Source organism: Polyodon spathula, chromosome 37 (assembly GCF_017654505.1).
Source record: "Polyodon spathula isolate WHYD16114869_AA chromosome 37, ASM1765450v1, whole genome shotgun sequence".
NCBI classification, from domain to species: Eukaryota; Metazoa; Chordata; class Actinopteri; order Acipenseriformes; family Polyodontidae; genus Polyodon; species Polyodon spathula.
Window position 1 is genome coordinate 2031976 of NC_054570.1, and position 23343 is coordinate 2055318.

A 23343-nucleotide genomic window follows, 5' to 3' on the forward strand; every position below is an offset into this window, starting at 1 on the left:
TATTATTTTTATTTATTTATTGCGTGCGCTCTAAAATCATACTGTGTATTTCGTGATGTTTTGCGAGTTGTTAACACATCTCTTATCTGGGTTGGGTTCACTTTGTGATATTGTAGGTGGTAAACAGGATTATTCATTCCTTTGTGTCGGAACTGGCTGTTCTCCAAGTGCGGGAGAATTCTCTCCTCTGGTTTTAAAGATCAAATTGGGTAAATTGCTTAGAGCCTGTGGCTAATACTTACATATTCAATATTATCAGTATCTATACTACGTGTAGATCGATATGCTGCTGGTTAAGGCTGAATCAATAAATAAATAAAAATAAACTTAAAATTGCAATCAAAAATGATATCGCAAAAGTCTACCAGAAGCCAGGATAGCAGCACAATATTTTTGTTAGATTTTTGAAATGCCACATTTTTTGTTAAGTATATGCAAAACTACAAAGCAATTCAATTCAGGGAGTAGCTTTTTAAGAAAAAGTGAGGCCAGCCTTTAAACATGACTGCCTGCCCTCTGCCACTTCATAATGCTATGGGCAGCCGTTTTCCACCTCAAGCCTCAGCTCCAGTCAATCTGTGTGCCCAGCATAGCGCAAGTGAGCACAAACTTGTCTGGCTAATGAATTAGCTGTCTCTCTGTGCTACTTAGCCTTTCCCAGAGACCGAGGAATTAAATGGTTTTGGGATGCTGTTTAAAAAAAAAAACAAACAAATAAAACCAATTATTTTTTTCTCTCCCAAACTAACCAACAGAAATCAGCCATTACATCGAAAGTGACAAAAGCAGCAGCCTTGGGAATTTAATTTCTTTAGACAATGCGCTGTGTGTGCATAGAGAACTTTAAAACGCTGAGTAATCGTGTGGCAGTGTGTTAATAAGCTGATCCGTTACACTTCTAATGAAGCTTTTTACAAAGATCCAACAGCACTTGAAAAAGGCAACCTGGGTTGAGCGGTGCACGGAAACAAGATAAAATATTATCAAAAAACGTTTCACTGGAAAAGCATTGGGGATGTGTGGTTCCTACAAACAGTAATTAAGACCACATACCCTTGGCATGTAAAAGACAATGCAATACTCATTTCAAAGCAATTCTTCTACAGTACTTCGACTACTGTGTGGAAAAACCCAAACTACTGCGCTTTATTTACAGGATTCGTTAGGGTTACCACTCTGTAGTTTCTGAACAGATTTAGACACACTATCTACATTGTAAAAGCATTAAGGCCACCTCATTTAAAAAGGCGACTTTTATAAAAGTCATGATTTGTTCTTACTGAAGGGAAATGAAAAGCCAACCCCATCAAGCTGCTGTTAAGATACCTTTCTAAAAAAAAAAAAAAAAAAAAAGACGTGATGTAAGCTTTTCTTAAAACCTTCTTCAAAAGTTTGAGGCAACACAATGTCACTATTTAGAAGGAATAAACAAAAATAAAATTAAATGAAAGTTGTTCATTAGAACAGTTTGTCTAAGATAAAACTAAAATAAATAATAAGGAAGTGGGTTTGCGTAGAGGGTAGAGAAAATGGTTCTTTGTGTGTGTGTCCTGAGGGTTTTGTCAGTTGAAATATATATATATATATAAAAGTTCAACAAGGTCTAAATGGAAATCTATTTTTAGCTTGGCCGCAAACCAAAAGGGTTTGATGGCTGCTGGAGTTTCAACTCTATTTCACAATGAAACTCTAGTATGGAGAGCGGAAGAGGGAGGCAGAACCATACTTGTGATTCTGTTGCTTTGTCACTAAAGAACTGCACTTCACATGACTTCAAATAACTTAAAACAGCAAAGTGATATTCCTGATGTTCAATACACTCACCCAGTCTCTGCAAACAAACACAAGTAGACTTTGGTGCGAGAATGAGTTGTATAGGTGCGTATTATATATATTATTATATATATATATATAGATATATATATATATATATATATATATATATATATATATATATATATATATATATATATATATATATATGTGTATATATGTATATATATATATATATATATATATATATATATATACACACACACATATATAGGAACCTTGTGTCTATTACCATCTATCATGTTTATTGCAGGAATTGAACACACAGATGACAGTAAAATCGACATCCTCTTTTGGAAAACGCTTCAGTGGAGAATTAAATCATACAGGCCAATTCATAACTTGCACAACATTGCAGTTTTGCTTCGTTTTCAGTTGTTATTGAACAGCCCTCTGGCTGATAAATGATGCCTAGCAGAGCGTTCCATCATAGACATTTTTTTTTTCTTTGCATAATATTCACCACAAACAGTACCCTCCAGTTTTTTTTTTTTTTTTTACATCTGTACTAACTGGTAATTTTTTTTATCTTGTCATATCCTCAGTTTCAGAAACAGCTCTGGTCTAGTTTTCCCATATACTTCATGGAAACCTGACAAAAAAAAAAAAGTGACATTTTGAACTAACGTGAAAGACTACTATTATGGATTCTGGTAGACTTTATGTGATGTCATTTTGTAGTTTCTTTGATTACATGATGTTAAATAAAAGATTTACATTATGTTTTCTGTGTGTGTGTGCGCGCGTGTGTGTGTGTGTGTATATATATATATTTATTTTAATTGTGTCTCAATCCCTAAAATTCTTGCAGTCATAGCCAGAGCCAGCTAGCGATTCAGTGAAGCTTCATTTTATAGTACATATATCCTACCAATATAAAAACACTGATGTAATCTACATCACAGACAACGAGAAGTGAAATGCAGCCCCTGAAATCGTGTCACAACACCCTAACAAACACTTGCATTGTAACAGAACCATTCGAAACGACAGCAAACAAAACAAGAAAAGGAACTGAAAATGTTCCGATTCATTTTTCAGATCGTTTTTAACAGACCTCAGGCGCTGCTATACAACACTACTCTGTGCTTCACAGGTATAACGAGACCAGGATAGAGGCAGGATACATTGGCTACATCATTGCAAATCCGGTACTTGAGACAGCATGTTGCTGCATAAAATAGGTCAATAATGTGTTGCTTATTAGCCCTTTTAAAAGATAAGCACACTTTTACACACTGTACGTGAAACTGAAGAGGATTCCAAGGCTGTTCCAGTCTGCTGTACCAGAAATAGATCTTTCTCCAACTGACCAGAGCAGCCCTTTAAGTCTTTTCAAGATATCTGATGAGATAAGGAAATAGGTTTGGTGCTTTTAGCATCCAGTGAATATTTTTTCATGACACAAATCTGTGTGCTTGGGTTGGGTTGGGTTGTGGACATGATGCAACCATGCTTATTATCCCTGAATCCCATCACAATCTGTGAAGGGATAAACTTTTCGCAATTAGTTTGTACTGCTGTACTGGAAAGAAATGGGTAAAAATTGAAAGAAGTTGGTTTGGTATTCGAAGGCAGGTGTTGTAAACTATGAATTTTTTTCAAAAAGGAACAGAGCTGAAAAGTGCAAGTCTGTCAGTTTTATTTCTGACTGCAATCAATACAAATCAAAATCATTTTGAAAGAATTCTACAGCTCCATACAAAAAGGTGTGATTATTAGTGTATTGCCGATCTAACACAACGATAAAGAAAAACAACAAAAAAAAACATCATTGTTTAAAAAAAAAAAAAAAAAAAACGAATCAAAAAGTCTTTCCCAAAAATACATGGGCTTACTGGAAGAAAGCAATCGCACAGCTTTAGAAAACTACTTTTCTTATGGTTGGCATTTGCTGGGGTGTTGCACATCACTTCCTCTCAGGCGCCCCTATGCCTGGGGCACCACCACGTAGGGCTGGTGGGGGACTAGTTTCTGCCTCTCGTTACAAACGTACAGCCAGCGCGGTTTCACAAACGACAGGCTGGTGTTCTCCATCAGAGCCTGCAAAGAAAACAGAGTACAAGAAATACAAAAGGTGTGTCAGCATTTGATCAGAGATGCAAATGTCATGTGACATGCAGTTCCTCCGGCAGTACAGCGCTGAAGGAGCATCACAACTGTAAACAGTCTAGCAGAAATGGGGAAAGTGAACGATCTGAAAAAGGCGTGACAGGGGATGCAGGTAAAACAGGAGCCACAGTAGCCAAGAGAGGGTTGCTGGAAAGCTCCAGTTACCAGTATATCACCAATTAGAGACTGCTGGGTCCCAACTAAATCTTTGTAAAACATATTCCAATTTAACATTTATTTTGATGGCTCTACAGAGTTTATTCTGGAATAAAATCGTGTTATTAAAAACATTCTGCTGCCAATCAAACTTCCGTTTACAGTAAACCATCAACGTGTTCAAATAGGCTTTTCATTGCCTCAATGTTGAACAGCAGCGTTACTCAAATCAACACCCGTCTTTCAAAAGAAGGAACGACTTCTTTAAAAAAAAAAGCGAACGAATGAAGCGTTCTACTTCATAAATTAAATTTGACCTTGGTATCCCCCTGCCCCCCAGTAAAGTGTAGACATGTCAGATTGTTTGTTCATCTAACTTTCACAAATTGAAATTCAAGCGCAATTGGTTCCTGTGGCTTTTAAAAGAAAACTAAATAAATTGCTTCTGCTCTGGGTTATTTTAACAAGACAAATTGAAATGAAATTGAAAGGCGAGTGACACATACATTTAGTTTAACTCCTGCGTTTATCCAGTGTACAGTTTAAAAAAAAAAACAAAAAAAAAACACAGAGATAAAGCTGACAGACATCACAGCTAATACCATCAATGTTATAGAGGTAAAACAATAACACAATTAGGGTGGACTTGATCAATTTATACAATCAATTATCTATTTTAGATAGAGCCTTGAGCTCAGTCTGTCAATTTCCAGCCTCTTACTTCCTACCATTACCGGTATTAATGAAGGGGCTACAGGCTGTTCGGATAAGCCAGTCAGATGAGTAGCTGGCATTTCTTGATTAAACTTGTTCAAAGTCCAAATCAAAACTAAGTTTACCAGTTTTTATAACAGATGTATCAGTGGCAGTTGTGAATTTCCTGAATTTCAGTAGCACACTGCTGGATTAGAACGCAAGGGAAGACACACTCAAAACTAGTCCTGGTAAACATGCTATCCACGCTTGTGGTGTAAATGAAATCGAACATTAGAAAGTAATCTGTTAGCACGTTGAGATGATTTGTCGAAAGCAAGTTAACCTTCTGCCGAACGCTATCCTCAGAGGGAATGAATAATAGAGAGAGACCTTCATATCATGTGCAAACTGAAAAGGACAGAGTGGTTTTAATATTGAGCTAAGAATTGCTGGCCAGGTTTCATGACGTCTGCACAGAATGGTGCTTCAAACGTACGGTGAATAAATGAAGTATTTCCATCACTTTTATTTTTATGTGCCAGGGGCGAAATGAGGCTGAGATTGCTTGACCACTATGTTCCTTACACATATATTAAACCTGTTATTTCAGCAAGGTAAGGTTACTGTTATCAAGGACAATAGCTTGGATTTACAATGAAGTTCTATTATTAAAAAAAATATTTTTATAAAATCGGTTTTCGATTCAATGACTTTTTTTGGCAGTCATTTCTTTTTTTTTTTTTTTTTTTTAAATATAAAACTTAAAGTACAGATCTGTCATTTTCTTGGGGGGGGAGAAGAAAAGGTAAAAAAAAAAAGAAATTGCTTCAGGTGTGAATCAAAATCAAAAGCTTTCACAATGACAGACCTGGATTTATTCATTTTTTAAATTCGTGTAGACAAGATCCAGACGCATCAACACACAATGAATCGCTACACCCTTGGTTCTAGGACATGCGTTTTCGTTTTAAAACATGATATCTGGGTACTACAATACCTCAGCTTTACTCTTACTTCACAAACCTTACTCTGATTCTCCCACGCTAATCCGCTCTCTCCACTGGCTCCCTATCGCCGCTTGCATTCAGTTCAAAACTCTTGTACTTGCCCACTGCTGTCTCGACCTTTCTGCTAACTTCTTTCTTCAGACGCTCGTTCACCGGTAGATTAGCCATATGCCCCCCCCTCCCCGCTCCCAGAGCCCGCTCCTTCTCCACCCTCGCCCCTTAGTGGTGGATCGACCTCCTCACAGGTATCAGGGCTGCTCAGTCCCTGAACACCTTTCGACACCTCCTTCTTGTACTGCACTGCTCCGCTGTATTCTTTGACGGCTCTTAATTAGAACTGTATTTTTGCACTTTAGTTTTTTGTAATTCCTCTTATTTGAAATCGTTCCTATCCATCTATTGTACTTCCTACTTGCTCTGAATGGAATTTACTCTTTTAAGCAAATACCTCTTAGCCGAATTCGCTCTTAAACGTAATTATTTACTGTTATTTTGTGCTTATTTTCTACTGACTATTGTATTTTATAACAGCTCTTATCTGTAATGTAATATTTTGTAAGGGGATACTTTGTATCGTGAGATTTTGCAACAACTGTAGGTCACCCTGGATAAGGGCATCTGCTAATGAAAAAAAAAAAAAAAAAAAAAAAGTAAAAGGTATTTTGAAGCTGCGTGCTCTGAAAGTACTGTACTCACGTCTTCAAAGGTATCGTCCCAATCCTGGGCTGTGATGACATACTGCACTTTTTCATCCATGTACTCCTCAATGACCCTGTGAAACACATGCGGGAGACGGTCACTTCCACTGGCTTTTAATTTCTAGATGTGTCGTCATCCACACCATGAAATCCCTCTAACTGCGGAGTCCCACAGTCGCATTCCAGTCGGTGTCCCTTCACGCCGTACTGCAGTCTAAAGACTCATGAGCACTTTATGGGACTGTCTGGGAAGAAACTACCCTATCCACAACTTTGTATACCAGGCTGTTCCTATTAGTGTCAAGACAGACCAAGATCAGTTTGTAATCAGATAAGATTGTGGCACACTGGCAGAAATAACAGATGCTGGAGGCAAACACCAGAGGCAGGTGAAGAAAAGTAGCTTAATTTCTTGTTTTTATGCTTTCTTTTTTAATGCGGTTTCCCATCCTTCTGAGTGCGATTGCTCAAGTCAGTGTTGAGCCATTAAGTACCAAATAGATTTGTTGGTTTTCATTCCAACCGAGTTCTCAATTACTTAATCAAACCCTTAATTGAACTAATGATGTGCTTAATTAAACCTTGTTAACTGTTTCCAGCTTTTAAAACAGAGATTTCAAGTTAACTACACAATTTTATAAAACGACTTGAAACCGGCAACTTTTTTTTAGACACTGGGAACAATTAAAAAGGTCTAGTTAACCCATTATTAGTTCAATTAAGGGTCCGATTAAGTAATTGAGAAATAAGAGCGAGTTATCATAACACAGTTAACCCGTCTTCAAACGAGGACAACGGCGTCTCGCGGGTTAAGGTGCTTTCATCCGATTTCAGGAGCTGCTCTTCGGTTCCGATTGTCTGCTATAGATTTAATGAAGGTTAGATCGGCCAAATTGTTTTGTTTTTTATAGCAACATCCATCTATTGATCTGCTACTTTGGTGCACGTTTCCTTTTGTTTTGCTGGCAACAGACTAGCTGTGCACAAGAGGGCGCTAGCGCTTACTAATGTAAAGCCACTTGGTCTCACCTTGCCTAGCTCAAAGCCTATTGAACTCCTAACCAAAGCACCTTAACACAGACTTATGAGAGTGACTGCAACTAAGAGATAATAGAAATGGAAATAGTATATACGCACAGCAGTAAAACTAGAACAGGACAGTTTACATGGATATTGCCAATAGTGTAAGATTCAGCTTGCTAACTGGTTTTGAATCAAGTTTCTATGTAATTTATGCAGGTAATTACTGAGCCATGGTATAGTCTGTGAATATAAATATAGAAGCAATGTGGACTCTGTTGAAAAACAGAAAGTATAGGTAGGAGTAATAGTATATAAGCATCCATGCATCTCGAGTAAACTCGGATCCAGCCTGTACCTTTATGTAATAAAATCCCTTTAGGTGACCTTATATTGAGGCACAAAAAGTCACGTCAAATCTAACCTTCACTTCGACTCAAAGAAAAGCACTCGCTGTCCGTTACAAATAACAATGCATCGCTTTAGGGTTAATCAGCTCAAGTCAGTGCCCATTCAACAAACTTGAAATGAGATTTGTGGAGATTCCACATTCTGACTTCAACTCAAACTCCATCCTTTATTTCCCCACGCTGGGGACAATTGGAGTCATCCAAATTTAAAAAGCTGCCTCACTGCAGCAATCCTCCACAACAGCTGTAGGTCAGTGGGGGTCCTCCTATCCCAAGATCAAGACGACTCACCCGTTAAATGCTGTGATATACCGGATCAACGTTCTCCTCTCGTTTCCTGGGAACTCTCCGTACAGGAAAAAGTGTTTACCAGTCAAGAAATCTGTAAGAAGAAGAAAAAAAAAAACTGAACAACCTGGTTGTCTATACTTCTACATTTTTTGTGTGAACACAACAAAATGGAATTACTTTTTAAAACTTTTTTTATTCACCCAGAGCAGATGAATGCAAAACCTAAGTTCCATCAAAATTAATACCAGAAACAAGACTCTGTGTCGTCACTGATATGCTGTCCCAATTCAGTCATCAAGGACTGTTTTAAGAAATGTTTCGGTTAAGGACTGCTTCATTAAAGCACATTTTGAGTAAATGGCCAAAAAGTTTTGCATCACCTAGAATTACAGGATTGAGACAGAATAAAAAAAAAAAAAAAAAAAAAAAAAAAAAAGCTACAGGAACATAATTTAGATTTCTTATTTAACAGTAAAACTACAAAATGATATTGCTATGTTTTACTGTAAGCCATAATAGTAGGCCAGTCTTTCACGTTAGATTTCGAAATGTCACATTTTTTAATTTGTCATTTTTTTTTTTCGTTAAGTATATGGGAAAACTACAAAAGCGGTATTTAATTCAATATGTCAACGTAACAATATTCAGCAGGTTTCACTTGATTATGAAGCAAAATTAGTTAATTCGATAGGGTGATGCCAAACGTTTGGCCAGAGCGGTATTGTTAATGAAAAACAAATACGATATGGAATACAGCAAAGGTAATGGAATACTGCAGGGGGTTCTGCCACACTAAACAGCTCCTCCTCACCTGGCAATTCGGGGATAGAAAGGTCCATCTCTGGCTTTTCAGCGTCTGTGTTCTCGTCCGTTGACCCTGCGTATGGGTCGTCTTCTCCTGCTGAGTGCAAAGGTCCCTGCTTCTTACTGTGGTTCTGAGCCTCCACTCTGCCGCAGAAATATATAGATCTTTTTAAATGTATTATTTGTACATTTTTAGTGTGTGATCAGAAAGATCACACACTAAATCAGACTCTCTGACTTTCTACACAATTTGGAATGCCCATTTGTCCCCCCCCCCAGTTTTCAGAAACCACTCAAAGTTTGTGGCAATACATTTCAAAGGGAAATGTGGAGTGTCGTGTCATTTTCTGTCAAGGATAATGCTTCACAAGAGGTTTTGCTCAATGGCTACCAAGTGCAAAGGAAGCACTTCTAGAAATGCCAAAAGAAACGTTACAAATTCAATGACACCCGTTTCGATCAGAAGTCTTTCTCAGAGTCTTCAAGACATCCTCAATGTCTCGATGACTTCAAGAAACCGAGAACGACTTTTTGTTGCAACGTTTTTGGATAAATTTATCCTGTTTCTTTTATTATTTCTAAAGGAATCCCTATTGCAGTGTGTAATAGTCACGGATAATACACGGGGACTGCAGCTTTAAACATGACAGATTTTTGTGCGATAGTGACATTTCAATTGTCGACAATCACAAGAGTCTCTTGACGAGTCAAGCAGACTAACCATTCAGTGAATGCCTTCTTTATAAAACCACTAACCTCTTGAGTTCATCCTCTGTGTCCATCCCTGAGTCTCCACTAGTGTCCCGGCCATTATCTGCAGGGAGACACAGGAGAATCTCTCAGGGGTTCCAAAGCCATTAAGGGTGAAACCTACTCCCCCAAATCTCTAGCTTTCACCTGTATCTCAGTTTCATCAATCATTTTACTAAAAAAGGCCTCTGTCTGGCAAGAAAAGTAGACTATAACAGATGTTGATCAACAAGGAAGAACATTCAATGGGTTTTGAAGCAAGTGCAAAAAGCATTTTAAAAGGTAAAAAGTACTCAATAACTTGCTCATTCCTCTCATTTGTTTCTTGCTGGTTGAATATGGTTATCAAACTGGCTTCATGAAATCCCTCGGATAACATTGAGACATTTCTACATCTCATTACCTTGCTCAGAAAACTAGCAAAAAAAAAAAAAAACATTTAATAAGGTGAAGTGGGACCATCCAAAATACTTTATGCCAAGTTTAAGATTTTTTCAAATTATTACATTCTTAACCCACGGTTTGATCTCTCCTCCTTCAATAAAATGTATATGTTAGGACAGAAACATATTCACACAGTTACCTTTTAAGTTGTAATATCCATAGTTCTACACGTTGTATCACAGGCTCAATTGTGTGAAGACAATATCCCACAAACAGAGATTTATTTATTGACACCAATAGTCTTAGTTATGCCCCATTAAGTGTTAGTTGACTTTAGTAAATCTCTTCTGTGCGATACAAGATTGATTTTAAAGTTTCATTAGCCTACATGGTCCTGCATACACTTCAGCTCATTCCATATGTCCCTAGTTGTGTTCTCTGGTCTTAAAAATCTGGTTATTATTAGTAGATTTACATTGAACTGAACTTTGGAACTCAACAAAAACATTTAACAGGGACTTAAATTCTATTCGGACGGGTTTGGCAACTGTTTAGACTTATTTTGATGCATTTTTGCCTTTCATTTTGCACGAGTTTTGGGCTTGTGTTTTACAGCAGTAGTTTTACATTCAGTATGTACAGTGCTTTGAGATCCCTTAACTCCAGAAAAATGTCTTAGTTTAAATCCTTTGTGATTCTCCAATTCACGTGGGATGGTGGTGGTGGTGGTGGTGGTGGTGGGGGATTTAAAATTAGGTTCTTAGCGTTAATAAGCAGGAAGAGATTACTAAAGGCTAAAGTACTCATTTTTTACTTAATTAAAAAATTCTTCCCCCCCTGCAATTTGAACATCTGCAGTTTTGCCTTGCCTGCACAAAAGGGATGTGGAGATACCGAAACTCGCTGTATCCGTCTGCATCTTGTTTTGGTGCCGCTGTATACTGTGAAGGCCCTAAGCTGCGCACTCACAAGACAGCCGGGTAATTGAGATAAAAGCAAACAGTCATGTTTTCAATTTATATGTAAATGCTAGAATCAGCGTCACAGAGAGAGAGAGAGAATAAAAAAGGACAGAAAACATGGCATCGCATAAACATTGAAGGTGCTCTTTGACAATTCAAGAGACCGAAAGGAAGAGACTCAACAGGTTTCAAAGCGAGCTGCTTTTTAATTACATTTATGATCATGCAGGCAATTCATCTGAAGCAGTGAAAGTCATTAAGCGTGTGAGAAGAGAGGGGGTGGGCAGAGACAGACAGACAGATTTTTTTTAAATAGGAAAGGCTTATGAATGTCTCGGGTGACTTGCAGGTGTTTTTCCAAATTAAATTTCTGCTCTGGCTTGTGACAACACTTGCAAAAAACGAAATAGTTCTCTCCATTAGCAGAACTTTTTAACAAACCCTTTATTGTTTTGTTTTCACTTTGATTTCCTGCCACAAGCCTATTTCTTTCCTGTTACAGGTAATAGGACTTGCATTCAATTTGACAGCACAGCAGGGTTCTGGTAAATAACTGGTCACGGCACGCACTGTACAGAGACCAATAAAGTGATATAAAGTACAGAGACAAATACAGTGATATAACAAATCTGACTCGATAAGAGTTAAAGTTGATATGAAAACAAGAACCTCCACTCAAACTGGGCGACTTCTGTAATACTCCATACCTACTTCAAACCGAAACCCTGTCATTATAGCAAACTGAGAAAAGGTATTCTGTGCCAGAGCCGGTTATACTGGTTGTAAAGCATGTCAGTCCTCATAAGGAAGCAGCTGATTGGATACAGACAGGAAACCCCACCCTGAAGGAGGCGGGGGGACTGACCAGGAAAGTGCAAGACAATCAGAACGCAAGACCTGCAAACAGATTTCTTATTGCAGTACTAAATAAAAATAAATGTTCACTACAGCATACGGATCTTTTACATCTACACACGCGAGATCTTTATAGGTGACGTGCATGCCTAGGACAATTCACTGAACTGTTCATCCCTTTAAGTGTACTTTGTGTGTTAAATATATCTTTTAAACATTTCAAAACTAGAAAAATGTAGTTTTAGCCTCAACCAGAAGCACTTATGCAACTTTTGGATATGTGCTGTTCTGTTCGTCTACAGTGCACTTGGCACACAACGCATTTGAAGGGCTGTTTAATGCAGGGACAGACACCAGCTCTGACAAGGTTTTTGCAGAAGGATTAGCAAGATAAGCCCTGGCTCTCCAAGGAAGATGATACCGGAAGATTCTGTATCAAGAGAAGTTAATCTTTTCCCCTCTCACTATTGCTTCCGTCACGGCTCTGCTGGAGCAGAGTGGCTTTTTTTTTCCAGGGGAAAGAAAACAGCATTACCGTGAACAAAAAGTGGAGATCTGAAAGCACCTCATGTCCTCAAGTATTCAGTTACCCAAGAAGAGTCTCTAAAGTTTTTTTAAACAAAAAGAGATGAGTCCCAGTGGAAGACAATCAATCTTATTAAAACGGTTTTCTACAAAACTGTGACGCAGTGTGTGCCAAAGCGTGTTGAAAATGAGAATATGCTTATCTGTATTTTGTTTGAAAGAAACAAACAAGCAAAAAGCACAGTGTCCAACCCTCCCCATCTACCCAGCATACCAAGCTTGAGATAAGAAGGATGAAAGATCGTTTTAATCTACAGCAAAACCTCACAGTTACAAACCCCTTGGGAATGGAGGTTGTTCGTAAGTCTGAAACATCCGTAACTCTGAAAATGAGTTTTCAGTGGTTTTAATAAATGTGTACACCTGCTTTCTGCACCCTAGTAAAATGACCCCGTACTTGCTTTGAAATCTGCCTCACCTTTGTCGGTATGCGGCACATATAGCAGTGTCTATCTATACGCATTGCACGCGTGATTGAGTGATTGTATACTTCCAGGTGAAAGCGCAGTATTCGATTGACCGGTCAGTTCGTAAGTTTGGGTTCGACTGTACTGCGCCACAAATGGTAATACAACATGATCTGTGCACCCCTGCGCTCACATACCAGGCTTCTCTTCATCAGTGGAGCCCCCAAATTTGTCCTCCTCCTCCTCTGGGGGTGGTTGTCTCTTGCCTAATCCTGGCGCTCTGGACGTCCCAGGGCGCTCCCCATTCTCTCTCTGCTGCTCCTTTTTTGGAGTCACTCTCTTGTGGTTAGTGCTGGGGGAGCCTGCCCTCTGCAATTCACACCAACCCTAATATTAGTGGCATGTAAAAACACACAGGACTGCTTTAATCCTACAGGTTAGAAAGTCATTTGGGGACAGCAAATGTTGGAAAAAAAAAAAAGGCATCTGTCACACAGCGAGCAAGTGGAAGAAATCCTTTTTATGTCCTTGCACAGCGCAACCTCAAGAACGAAGTACTTTGGCTAGATCATGCTATTTGTTTTCATATAAGAGGAATACCACGCAACTGCTTACAATTGAAAAAGTACGTCAGGAACATGCATCTAAATTCAAAATTAGAGCGATCAGTATGATGAAAAGAAAGTGATAAATACCAACAGAATGCACACATAGTACAGCAGAGGAATTGGCAAAGAGATGATCCAGATATATGTAAACAGTGGCATGCAGAGTGATGGATGAACAGACAGATAGACACCCCCATATATCCCCAGGATCGGACACTCTCAACAACTTCTGCTAAATAATGTTAACACCAGGCTTCATGACAAGTAGATATGCAGTTCTGCCGATATATGAAAAAATGTTAAGTGTGACATCATACAACCGCCTCCACTACATCTTTGCAGGGGATTTTATAAACAGTGTGGGATAATAAATTAAGTGAAGGCTCAAAACAGGCAATTGCGTGAAATACAGGATAGTGAACTAAGCTTTAAAAGCTGCCTTGTTCTTGTTGTCATAACAAAGGGCTTAGCAGGCTCAAATGTACTGTTTCACACGCAGCATGCTGTTTGTGGTGCACCAAGAGGCTCCCTCAGAAATCTGCAGAGCAAGTAGCATTGGTTTTCTTGTTTGTTTTTTTTTGGAGAGATTCTTATTGAATCAAATATTGCGTGTGTTTTGCTTTTTATATACAACACTGTGTTAAGGTGCTATGACTGGGAGTTCAGGATTCTTCATATCCAGTTGCCTGCCATAAACATGTTAGAGGATTAGAGAAAGGGGCGTATTATTATTAAAAGACAACAACATCAGCGAAAGCAAACTTGATCCGAAATGTCAGATCACTAAATAATTCTTATGAAGACTCTTTGGCTGATCCAGGCTACCTGTACGTCACATTCAGCTGTGGCCAAATGTTTTGCATCACCTAGAATTTTAGGACAGAGACAATTAAAAAAAACTAAATAAAAATACATCAACATCATTCAGATCATGTATTTATTCAGCGGATATGAAGTAGAATTAGTTAACTCTGTAGGGTAATGCAAAACTTTTGTTAGCTGTATATTTATGGCAGGCAACAATAAATCAAGAGCAGGCCTTGTACTATAGTGAAAGCACCTTACACTGGCTTGCAAACGACATAAAAAGGTAAGGAACAAAATATAACAATGAAATTTCAAGCTCCTTCTCTTTAATTTTGCCAAACGGGGGAAATCTATGTCCTAGAGTTCATTAGATATGGTTTAAAACACTATATCAGAACATAAATTCAAAAGTGCCTTTAGAAAAGTTTAACATAGTAAAAGCATAGCAAAGTGTAATAAAGCAGAGTGAAAGCATTGTATGGAATATTATAGCGTATTAAACAAAACATGGCAAACTATGATAAATGCAGAGTACAAGCATGGGGAAATTGCAAAAGGACCATACTGTGGTAAACTTTTATAAGGGTGACCCTTGTATGGGTTACATACATCTGATATCCAGCGGTACTTCACAGTCTCAGCTCACCTGCTTCTTACTGGATGATTGACGCTTCCCAGAGCCCTCGTCCTCACTGTCCTCGCTGTCTTCCTCAGTGCTGGACTCCGCTCCGTCCATCAGGTACCTGTCATTGAAGTGTCGACAAGCACAAAGCAGAAAACAGCACATACAAAATTAGAGCCATCAGTCTCGTGAAAACGAAAAACCACCACAAGCTACTACACCCCAAGTACGTACGTAGAAAAAACAACAGATATGGATACTGCCAAATAACTGTTTTAAGGAATGCCTTTATCATGGTGCATCATGATTGCATAAGCAATCCAAAATTGGTTGTTTTTGTGCCAGGATATTAGTAAGTGGACAAGTGGATGAAGGTAGGGAAGTGAAAGGAATAGCATTCTGATGAATAGCGCCCAAAAGAGAGCCTCAAAAAAGTACACTCCGCATCAAAATACTTTGTGCCGTGAGGACTTTTTCATTCATTTTGGGTACTTCAAAATCAGAATATAAAATCACCTTAAGACGACATCTAAAAAGTGAAAAAGCTCTGTTAAGAGAACATTTTGACCCAGGCAAATGTTCTTATGAGCTAATGCTTGCATCTTTCTGGTACATTCTAGAACAAAGCTGGTTTCTCATTGTTCTGGTTTAAAAAAAAAGTGGCAGCAAATATTGTGCAGAACACAAAAACAAATATTTTCTATGTGCTTTTCAGTTAAAAAAATAAATAAATAAATAAATAAGTATTTTATCTCATCTTTACTTTTTGCTCAAGCCAAAAAATAAAAGGGTTTCAGAATTCCACTTCAAACAGAACCTGCTTTTTAGTTACTCATGCGAAATGGAGTTTTTAAATAAGACTGCATAATTAGTTCCATTTATGGGAACAACAAAAGGGCCACTTAGGCTTCGATGGTTCCACTGAGCCGAGCACAGCGAGAGAAAAAAATGTCACAGAGGTCTCCTAAACAGGACAAGCTTTGTAAATGAAATGCATGCAGAGACAAAGCTCTTGAAATAAACCACAGCTTTATTTCGCTCCACAATAACAAAGCCCTTGCTTTGAAAATAAAAATAAAAGGTCGACTGGCGCCTAGTCAGAAGACATTTGAAAAAGAAGAGCATTGAATGAAGCACAGGGCTTTTTAATCAATATTATAATATAGCGACAGAGATGCAGTTTAATCGAAATCAAACTGTTTACATAACAGCGTTACTTTGCCTGGACCCACCCTTGTACAAATGGGAACTAACTCATTCGTTCCCCCGTCTGTGCAGAAACAAGAAAACCCACCACTTGAACTGAATACTTTTTAAAATGTATCAAAATTAACAGAAGAACTAAACACAGCGTGTATTCGAGCATTGTTATTCTGCGCTGATGGAATGATGCTGCTCCTGTTCCTGAGATCTGACAGTAAGAGTGCGACAGCAGGCACCCAGCCTGGCATTACTTACCGTTTAAAAGAGATACTCTGTCTTCTTTTGTGACAGTCCAGGATCCACTCCTTACGCACAATAGCGCCCCCTAGCGACTTCACCTGGCTGTACTTGGGGGTATTGGCAAAGGCACAGCTAGAGAGAAATATTATTATTATTATTAGAAGTAAACATTTCTAAACCACAGGTGTTTACAGCCATGTTATTTGTAGTTGTCGTGTAACACTTATGCTAAGATTGCATGTTTCACCTTTAAATAACAAACTCAAACTGATCAGACAATGTATCAGTTATTGAGCAGCATGGATTTTGTTTGGCATGCCTGCATTAAGCATGACTTGATCGGAGCCTCGCGCACATACAATATATGCACTTATAAATGACATTATGAGCACACGAATGTTTCCAGTTGTATTTGAAGCATTTTGTGAAGAGCTCTCTTCTGCTTCTTAATTTCAAGAATAATGTTGTCTCGGTGCATTGATGAACTGATTCTGAAACACTGCAATGGAGTGTAAAGCATTAGTTAGCACTTATTTATGGAAAATGTTAGGCGCAGTGGTCCATGATTAAAGAAAAGGGCTTGAAACCAGGAGGTTCCCCTGTTCAAATCCCAGCTCAGTGACTCGCTGTGTGTGACCCTGAACGAGTCACTTCACCTCGTGCTCCACCCTTCAGATGAGATGTAAAACAAACAAGGTCTTATTGGAAGTGACTCTGCAGCAGTCTAGTCTCTGGAAGTCGCTTTGACTAAAAGCGTCTGCTAAATGACTAATTAATGATTACAATTAAAAAATAATAATAATAATTCTGCCCTGCGTCTACTCACATGAGGTGGGTGCTATCGGGGGTCCAGTCAGACCGATATTTAGCACCCAGGGCTAGCGCTTTGTCTCGTAGTTCAGCCCGGAAAGGATTCTGGAATCCACTGAGCACAAAGACAGTGCCCTCCAGGAGCCGGGAGAACTCCGCCTCTGTCGAACCCTTGCTCTTTCTCTTCTCTTCCTGCTTTCGTGGTTTCTTCTCTTGTGGGAGAGATGATGGGCTGACTGGTTCGGCTAAACACAATTTAAAATCAATTTTTTTTTTTTTTTATGCAAACTACAGCTATGGCCAAAAGTTTTGCATCGCCTAGAATTTTAGGATTGAGACATTAATAAAAAAAATTATGTATCTATATTATATATATATAACAGGTAGGTAGTCAGAAACACCTGATCACTCACCTTTGAGTTTCTTGCTGCTGGTTTGTGAGGGGCTAGGTTTAGGTCTTGTGTTTTCAGCGGGGTCCTGAGCATTCTGGGAGTTCTGTTTTTTGGCAGCGGGAGGCTGCCTTTCTTTACTAAACTCAAACTTCCTCTTTCCCTGCGTCGGCTCCTGCAGATAACAGGAAGCTTCCAGTGTCATTCAAAATCCAAAATGCATTTGCCACCCCAACCCCCCCCCCCCCCCCCCCCCCCCCCCCCCCCCCCCACCCCCCCCCCCAATTAATGTTAAAGCTCGACACCGAGAAGCTTTTCGTTGCTAGGTCGTATGGTTTTGAAATAGTATGATTCAAATCAGATGATAGTTATTTATCACTCAAATTGATAGTTTTATTAAAATCTGTATTGTTTCTGACAGCTAGTAAAGTGCAGTAAAATGAGAATCCCGTACTCTACCTTTGGTGAAGCGGTCGTACTGGTTGTTGGTTTCTCCTGGGCTTCAGGGGTGGCGCGTGGGGCTGCGCAGCCTGTAGACTGCAGAGAGGCAGTGGCGTAGCTTGGGGTCGGCTTGTCATTGTGAGAGGAGGCTGGAAACCACAGTAAAGAAATGCATGGAAAATTAGCATATTAGAGTTTTTGTTCACATGCTTCAGCATGTTCAAGCATTAGCAGATTTGGAAAGTTTGCAACCAATCACAAGACAAGCCCATCTAAGCTCATCCGGTTCCTGGTGTCCGATTTATCTTGAGAGCTTGTCGAGGTGGGTCTTAAAAGGATCAAAGTGATTCAGTCTCAACAACATGACTAGGTAGCCCATTCCACATCCTCACCACTCTCTGTGTTAAGCTACTGCAAATAATGAAATGTTCTTAGGAGCTTCCTTGCTAGTTTTCCATCATTAAAAGTAAAACGCCAGGTTTCAATATATTGGTAATAAACATTCAACACGTATATCCCCCAGCAACAACTGTAGATAATCTAAGCTAGGTACCACAAAAACTAGACCACCGTGGCTTATACTGGTCAGTATGCACAAGTAAGTGGAACGCACGTCTCAACCGCTTGTTCGGTGCAAGTGGCACCATTTTTTTTAGTTCAAATTCCTTAATAAAAAGACGTAGCAGGTAGAGCTACGATTAGAAAAAAAATAACATAAATAAAATCAGCCACTACAATCACTGCAGCATTCAGGATCAAAAAGTGAACATTTTCATTAACTCTCTGCCCACCGCATGCACATTCACACACACACTCTCGTCTTACTCTTGGTAGGGGTGTCTGGTTTGGCCGCCCTCTTGAAGAACAAACTGCCTGGCTTCAGACTGGCAGTACCGGGCTCTTCCTCCTTCACTCTGAACTGGCCTAGTTTCGTCAGTTTCTGTGGAGAGAGATTGAGAAGACAGCTGAAAGAACTCCTTTATAGCAAGAGTCTGGAGGGTTTTTTTTTTTTTTTACATTGATGCGATACAACTGCGCCATCTAGTGGTACAAAAAAATATAGCCGCCATGCCTAAAGTTATCAACGGGATGAAAAAGGATTTCCCCTCCAAGGTGGGATAGCGGGAGTATTTAGGGCAAAAAAAATTCTAAAATGTGTGTAAAATAAAACTGTTAAATCTGATCCAACCTGATCTAGCATTTTTACAAGTTAGCCAATCAGTATTAACAATAATAATAATAATAATAATAATAAATAATAATAAATAATAAACACAGCTGTACAAACCACAGTAAAAGAAACGCATGGAGAATTAGCGTACTAGAGTTTCAATTTCTTCATGCACTTAAGCATGTGTAGCAGACTTGAAAATACACCAATGTAGTGTAGTACTGGAAACAGGAGATTCATGACACATGGCACACTGGAAACAGAAAAACTGTGCAGGCAATTGGATTAAACACAGTGTGCTACGTATCACAAGACAACACTGCTTATAACCTTGTGACTGAAGTGAACGTCACTTACTGGTGGTGAAGCTGCTGAATTCTCAGTACCGTCCGGTGGCGAGTGAAACCTTACAAATGAGATTCCATAGGAAATATTCTGAGACAAACAAGAGAACACAGCATCAGTGGCAATACAAGCTTGCCAGCCCTTTTCAATTTACTGTCAAAGTTACTGCTGCTACCCGACACCTAATCACTTATTCAGCTTCTGCTGTCTAGTTACAATCAGATCACCTGTACTCAAAGCACTTGCTGCAATCTTTAATTCACTCCTTCACTTCACTTTTGCCTTCAGCTGTGGCCCAAGGTTTTGCATCATCCCCCTATAGAATTAACTAAAGTTGCTTCATAAAGTCCAATGAAACCTGCCGAGCAATGTTACGTTAACATATTGAGTTACACACCGCTTTGTAGTTTTCATTACGCTTAATGAAAAACTGATAAGGCAGCTACTGACAGTATCAAACTGGTGTGCTGGAGATGAGAATCATGCGAGTACACCACTGCGCCACGGCTTCTGCCTACAGAAACTAGTGCAGGAACAGTGTCCCGGCTCGACCACACTACCAGGGGCTGTCTGTTGGTACCTTTACTTATCTAGGAATGTAGTGAAGCACTGTGCTGCCCCTCTCACCTTGTTGTAAGGCTGGGTGCAGATGAGTTTGACCCGGTCCCACTTCTTCTCCGCGGCTGCTCTGACCAGCTTGTCCGGTCCGAACATGCGGACCCGGTTCAGATTGCTGCTGTTTCGGCTCTCCGTGGGGGACATGAAGGACGAGGTCACCAGGATCACCTGGGGAAAAAAAAAAAAAAAAGAGGACAACTCAAATCTATTAAACTAGAACAGTGAGTGAAAATCACCCTAGATGTGAAAGCATGGGTATTGCCCATGAGAATTTCAATTCATTATCAGCAGTTTAATAACAGTAAGCACTAGCTTTGCTCTTCTAACAAACTAACTACCCACAGGGTAAATCACTGAAGAGTTGTCTTGCAATAATTGTAGCTGATAAAATAGTTTCTCTGCCATGCACATTCATTCATTACACAAGTCTCAAAATGTGCAGTTGAGCGTACAACTGATCAATTACACACCTTCCCAAGTTCAATCACTCTCAGTTCCACGTTACTTTTTACACTGAGCGATTGTTATTCTTGTATTTTCATTCACTTTTAGTGACCTGAAAAGTTCTATAGTATTCTTCTGTATTTGTAACTGCGATTACTGCTTGTTTATTAACAGAGTAAACATGTTAATGTGTGGAAATGTGTATGTTGGTGGAATTCTAACTGCCATTACTGTAACTGAACACTACAGTAGTGAACTGTAATTTCAGCAAGCAGTCCTGCTGTCATTACAATTACAACCATAATCGATACCAGGTCTGATCTGGAGTGCTTTGAGAATGCCACAGCAGCTATGCCATCTCCTCCTTACCTCATAATCCTGGTCTTTGATAGAAGTAGAGTTCCCGGTGAGAACCTCCACGAACGCAGAGCCCTCATTTCCAATATCAATACTGTGGATCTGCTCCGACTTCTCAAACTGAAAAGGAGAGCACAGAGGTGAGTTGTGATTAAAAAAAAAAAACTTAAAAAAAAAAAAAACATCAAATTGTGAGGGAAGTGTAACAACATTAAAGTGACATTTCAAGCTGCTAATTCTTCAACGACAAAAAGCAAGTTAGCGAAACAAGTTGCCTGGTTCCGTTTCCCCCACCCCCCAAACAAGAATATCTTGGGTATTTGTGTGAAGAGTTTCCTCATCTTAACACTGAACAGGTTAAAAGGCCACCACCACCCCCCTACCTGCAAGATAATGGAGATCTGCTTCTCTCCTGGCCTGGCAGACTTCCACTTCCTGTAGGTATCAGCTTTCAGCAGATTGTCTGCTTTGTGAGTCTGAGGACAACAGAATACACGTTACAGACCAGACCTCGCACGGCTTACCAGTAAATATCTATATAAAAAGCTGCAGTCACTTAAACATTGCCGTTACTGCATGGTTGGTATTTACTGACGTACAGTAACTGAAACCAAGGCTTGGTGATCCAGTGGTTAAAGAAAAGGGTTTTGATACCAGGAGGCACCTGGTTCAAATCCCAGCTCAGCCACTGACTCGCTGTGTGACCCTGAGCAAGTCACTTCACCTCCTTGTGCTCCTTCCTTTGGATGGGATGTAAAACGAGGTCCTATTGGAAGTGACTCTGCAGCAGCAGCAGCTGTGATGCATAGTTCACCCCCTGGTCTCTAAGTCGATTTGGATAAAAGCGCCTGCCAAAGACTAATTAATGACAACTGAGGATGCTGTCTTTTAGTGACAGTAGTAGATACATATGCAGATTTAAAATCAGGTCCTTGGACCGTTTAATGCAACTACCGCTTGAAAAATAAAATGCCATTTGATTAACAGGTCACAGCGGGTATTACCATACAAAACCACTGTTTTGAAGTATGAAAACCCACCAAAGTACTTTCTAAACTGCAGAGGTATCGCCAACAAACACTGTCTATCGTAAAGTAACACACCAGCCAGTCTATTTTAATGAGTAAAACTTAAAAAAAAAAACTGTTTTGTCCAGGATACAATGGAGTCAGGAAAAATAACATTTAGTCAACAATAGAAAACAACAATTTTGTTTCGGTCACGATTTGAAAGTGTTCACTACTAGAATATATGTTTAGATCTGTGATGTCATCTGTAGTACGCATTAATAAAACTAATTACAGACTGATACCAATACAAATAACAACAATTTTAACTTACACTGTCTTCGCTGCTACAGGAAACGACGTGCTTTACTTGAATTTCTGGCATTCTCTCTCAGCAGTGAACTAAAACAGTAAAACGCGTACAGTAATGCCTCAAAACACAGAAAATACACTTAAAAAAAAAACAACAACAACTGCAGACGTCTTAAAATCTTAACATTGTGTCAACGTTGTTTCTTTAAATAAATTAGTTTAAATGCAATGTTTTGTTTTTTTTTTTGTCGCAGTGCTTACATCACAAAACACACACAGGCCACCGATTCATCGATAGTTATCATAGATTCTGAGGAAACCGTGCCTTTCTGGGGGTGTGTGCTGATTTATTACGAGTTTATCTTGTTTTATAATGTAGTTGCCTTGGTTATTTGTCTTTCTAAGATCCCTTCCCCTGTCTCTAACCAGCTCATGTCGGTCCTGTTGTCTGGCGCTCCTTTTTGATGTCAATTTGTGTCCAACCAACCAACAAGCATTTCCGGGACTAACGAAACGTGTCCGGAGTCGACATAATGGCTCTGGATTTAAAACGTTATATATTAAAAAAAAAAAAAAAAAAAAAAAAAAAAAAAAAAAAAAAAAACATAATATAGCTGAAATAAAAGAAATTTGGTGATGTAGTATATTTACAATTGTTTTAAAGGTGATGACGTTTAGAAAAATGCATTCGTGCTGAATGTACAAACGATTATCAGCATGATGTATTTTAATTGAATTTAATTAAGGCCATGGGGTGCAAGATCTTGCCAAAACAACAACATGTATTATATTACATATAGCACAAATAAGGTTACCTTATGACTCCATGTACTCTAGAGTACTTTGGAACATTCCAGGCTTTCCAAGTCGCACCCCAGTGCATGATGGTACGCGTTACCTGGCTCAGGTACCTTTCACAGCAGGACTACGCTTACCAGACTGCACTGGGGTGTGAGTTTTTTATACCTCAGAGGTGGTAGAACTAAATCCCATAGATTG

General features: G+C 39.2%; 1 protein-coding gene across 5 annotated transcripts; it reads right to left on the reverse strand.

Moving 5' to 3' along the window:
* Nucleotides 1–3615: 3615 nt before the first annotated feature.
* On the reverse strand, nt 3616–22815 carry LOC121304431 (DNA repair protein XRCC1-like). Of its 5 annotated transcripts, none has more exons than XM_041235583.1 (18): nt 22606–22815; nt 22367–22434; nt 21409–21501; nt 21038–21145; nt 20234–20392; nt 19619–19696; nt 18916–19030; nt 18109–18239; nt 17674–17824; nt 17277–17505; nt 16466–16582; nt 15032–15128; nt 13168–13357; nt 9784–9841; nt 9035–9171; nt 8224–8314; nt 6501–6576; nt 3616–3876 (listed from the first exon to the last, which is right to left on the reverse strand). In XM_041235583.1, the coding sequence occupies exons 2-18, from the start codon at nt 22415–22417 to the stop codon at nt 3763–3765; spliced, it is 1995 nt and encodes a 664-aa protein (XP_041091517.1). In that variant the 5' UTR covers nt 22418–22434; nt 22606–22815; the 3' UTR covers nt 3616–3762. The 5 variants fall into 5 exon arrangements, with proteins under 5 accessions (XP_041091517.1, XP_041091518.1, XP_041091519.1 ...); XM_041235584.1 differs by having other exon boundaries at nt 22728–22809; XM_041235585.1 differs by having other exon boundaries at nt 22771–22803.
* Between the last annotated feature and the right edge of the window lie 528 nt (nt 22816–23343).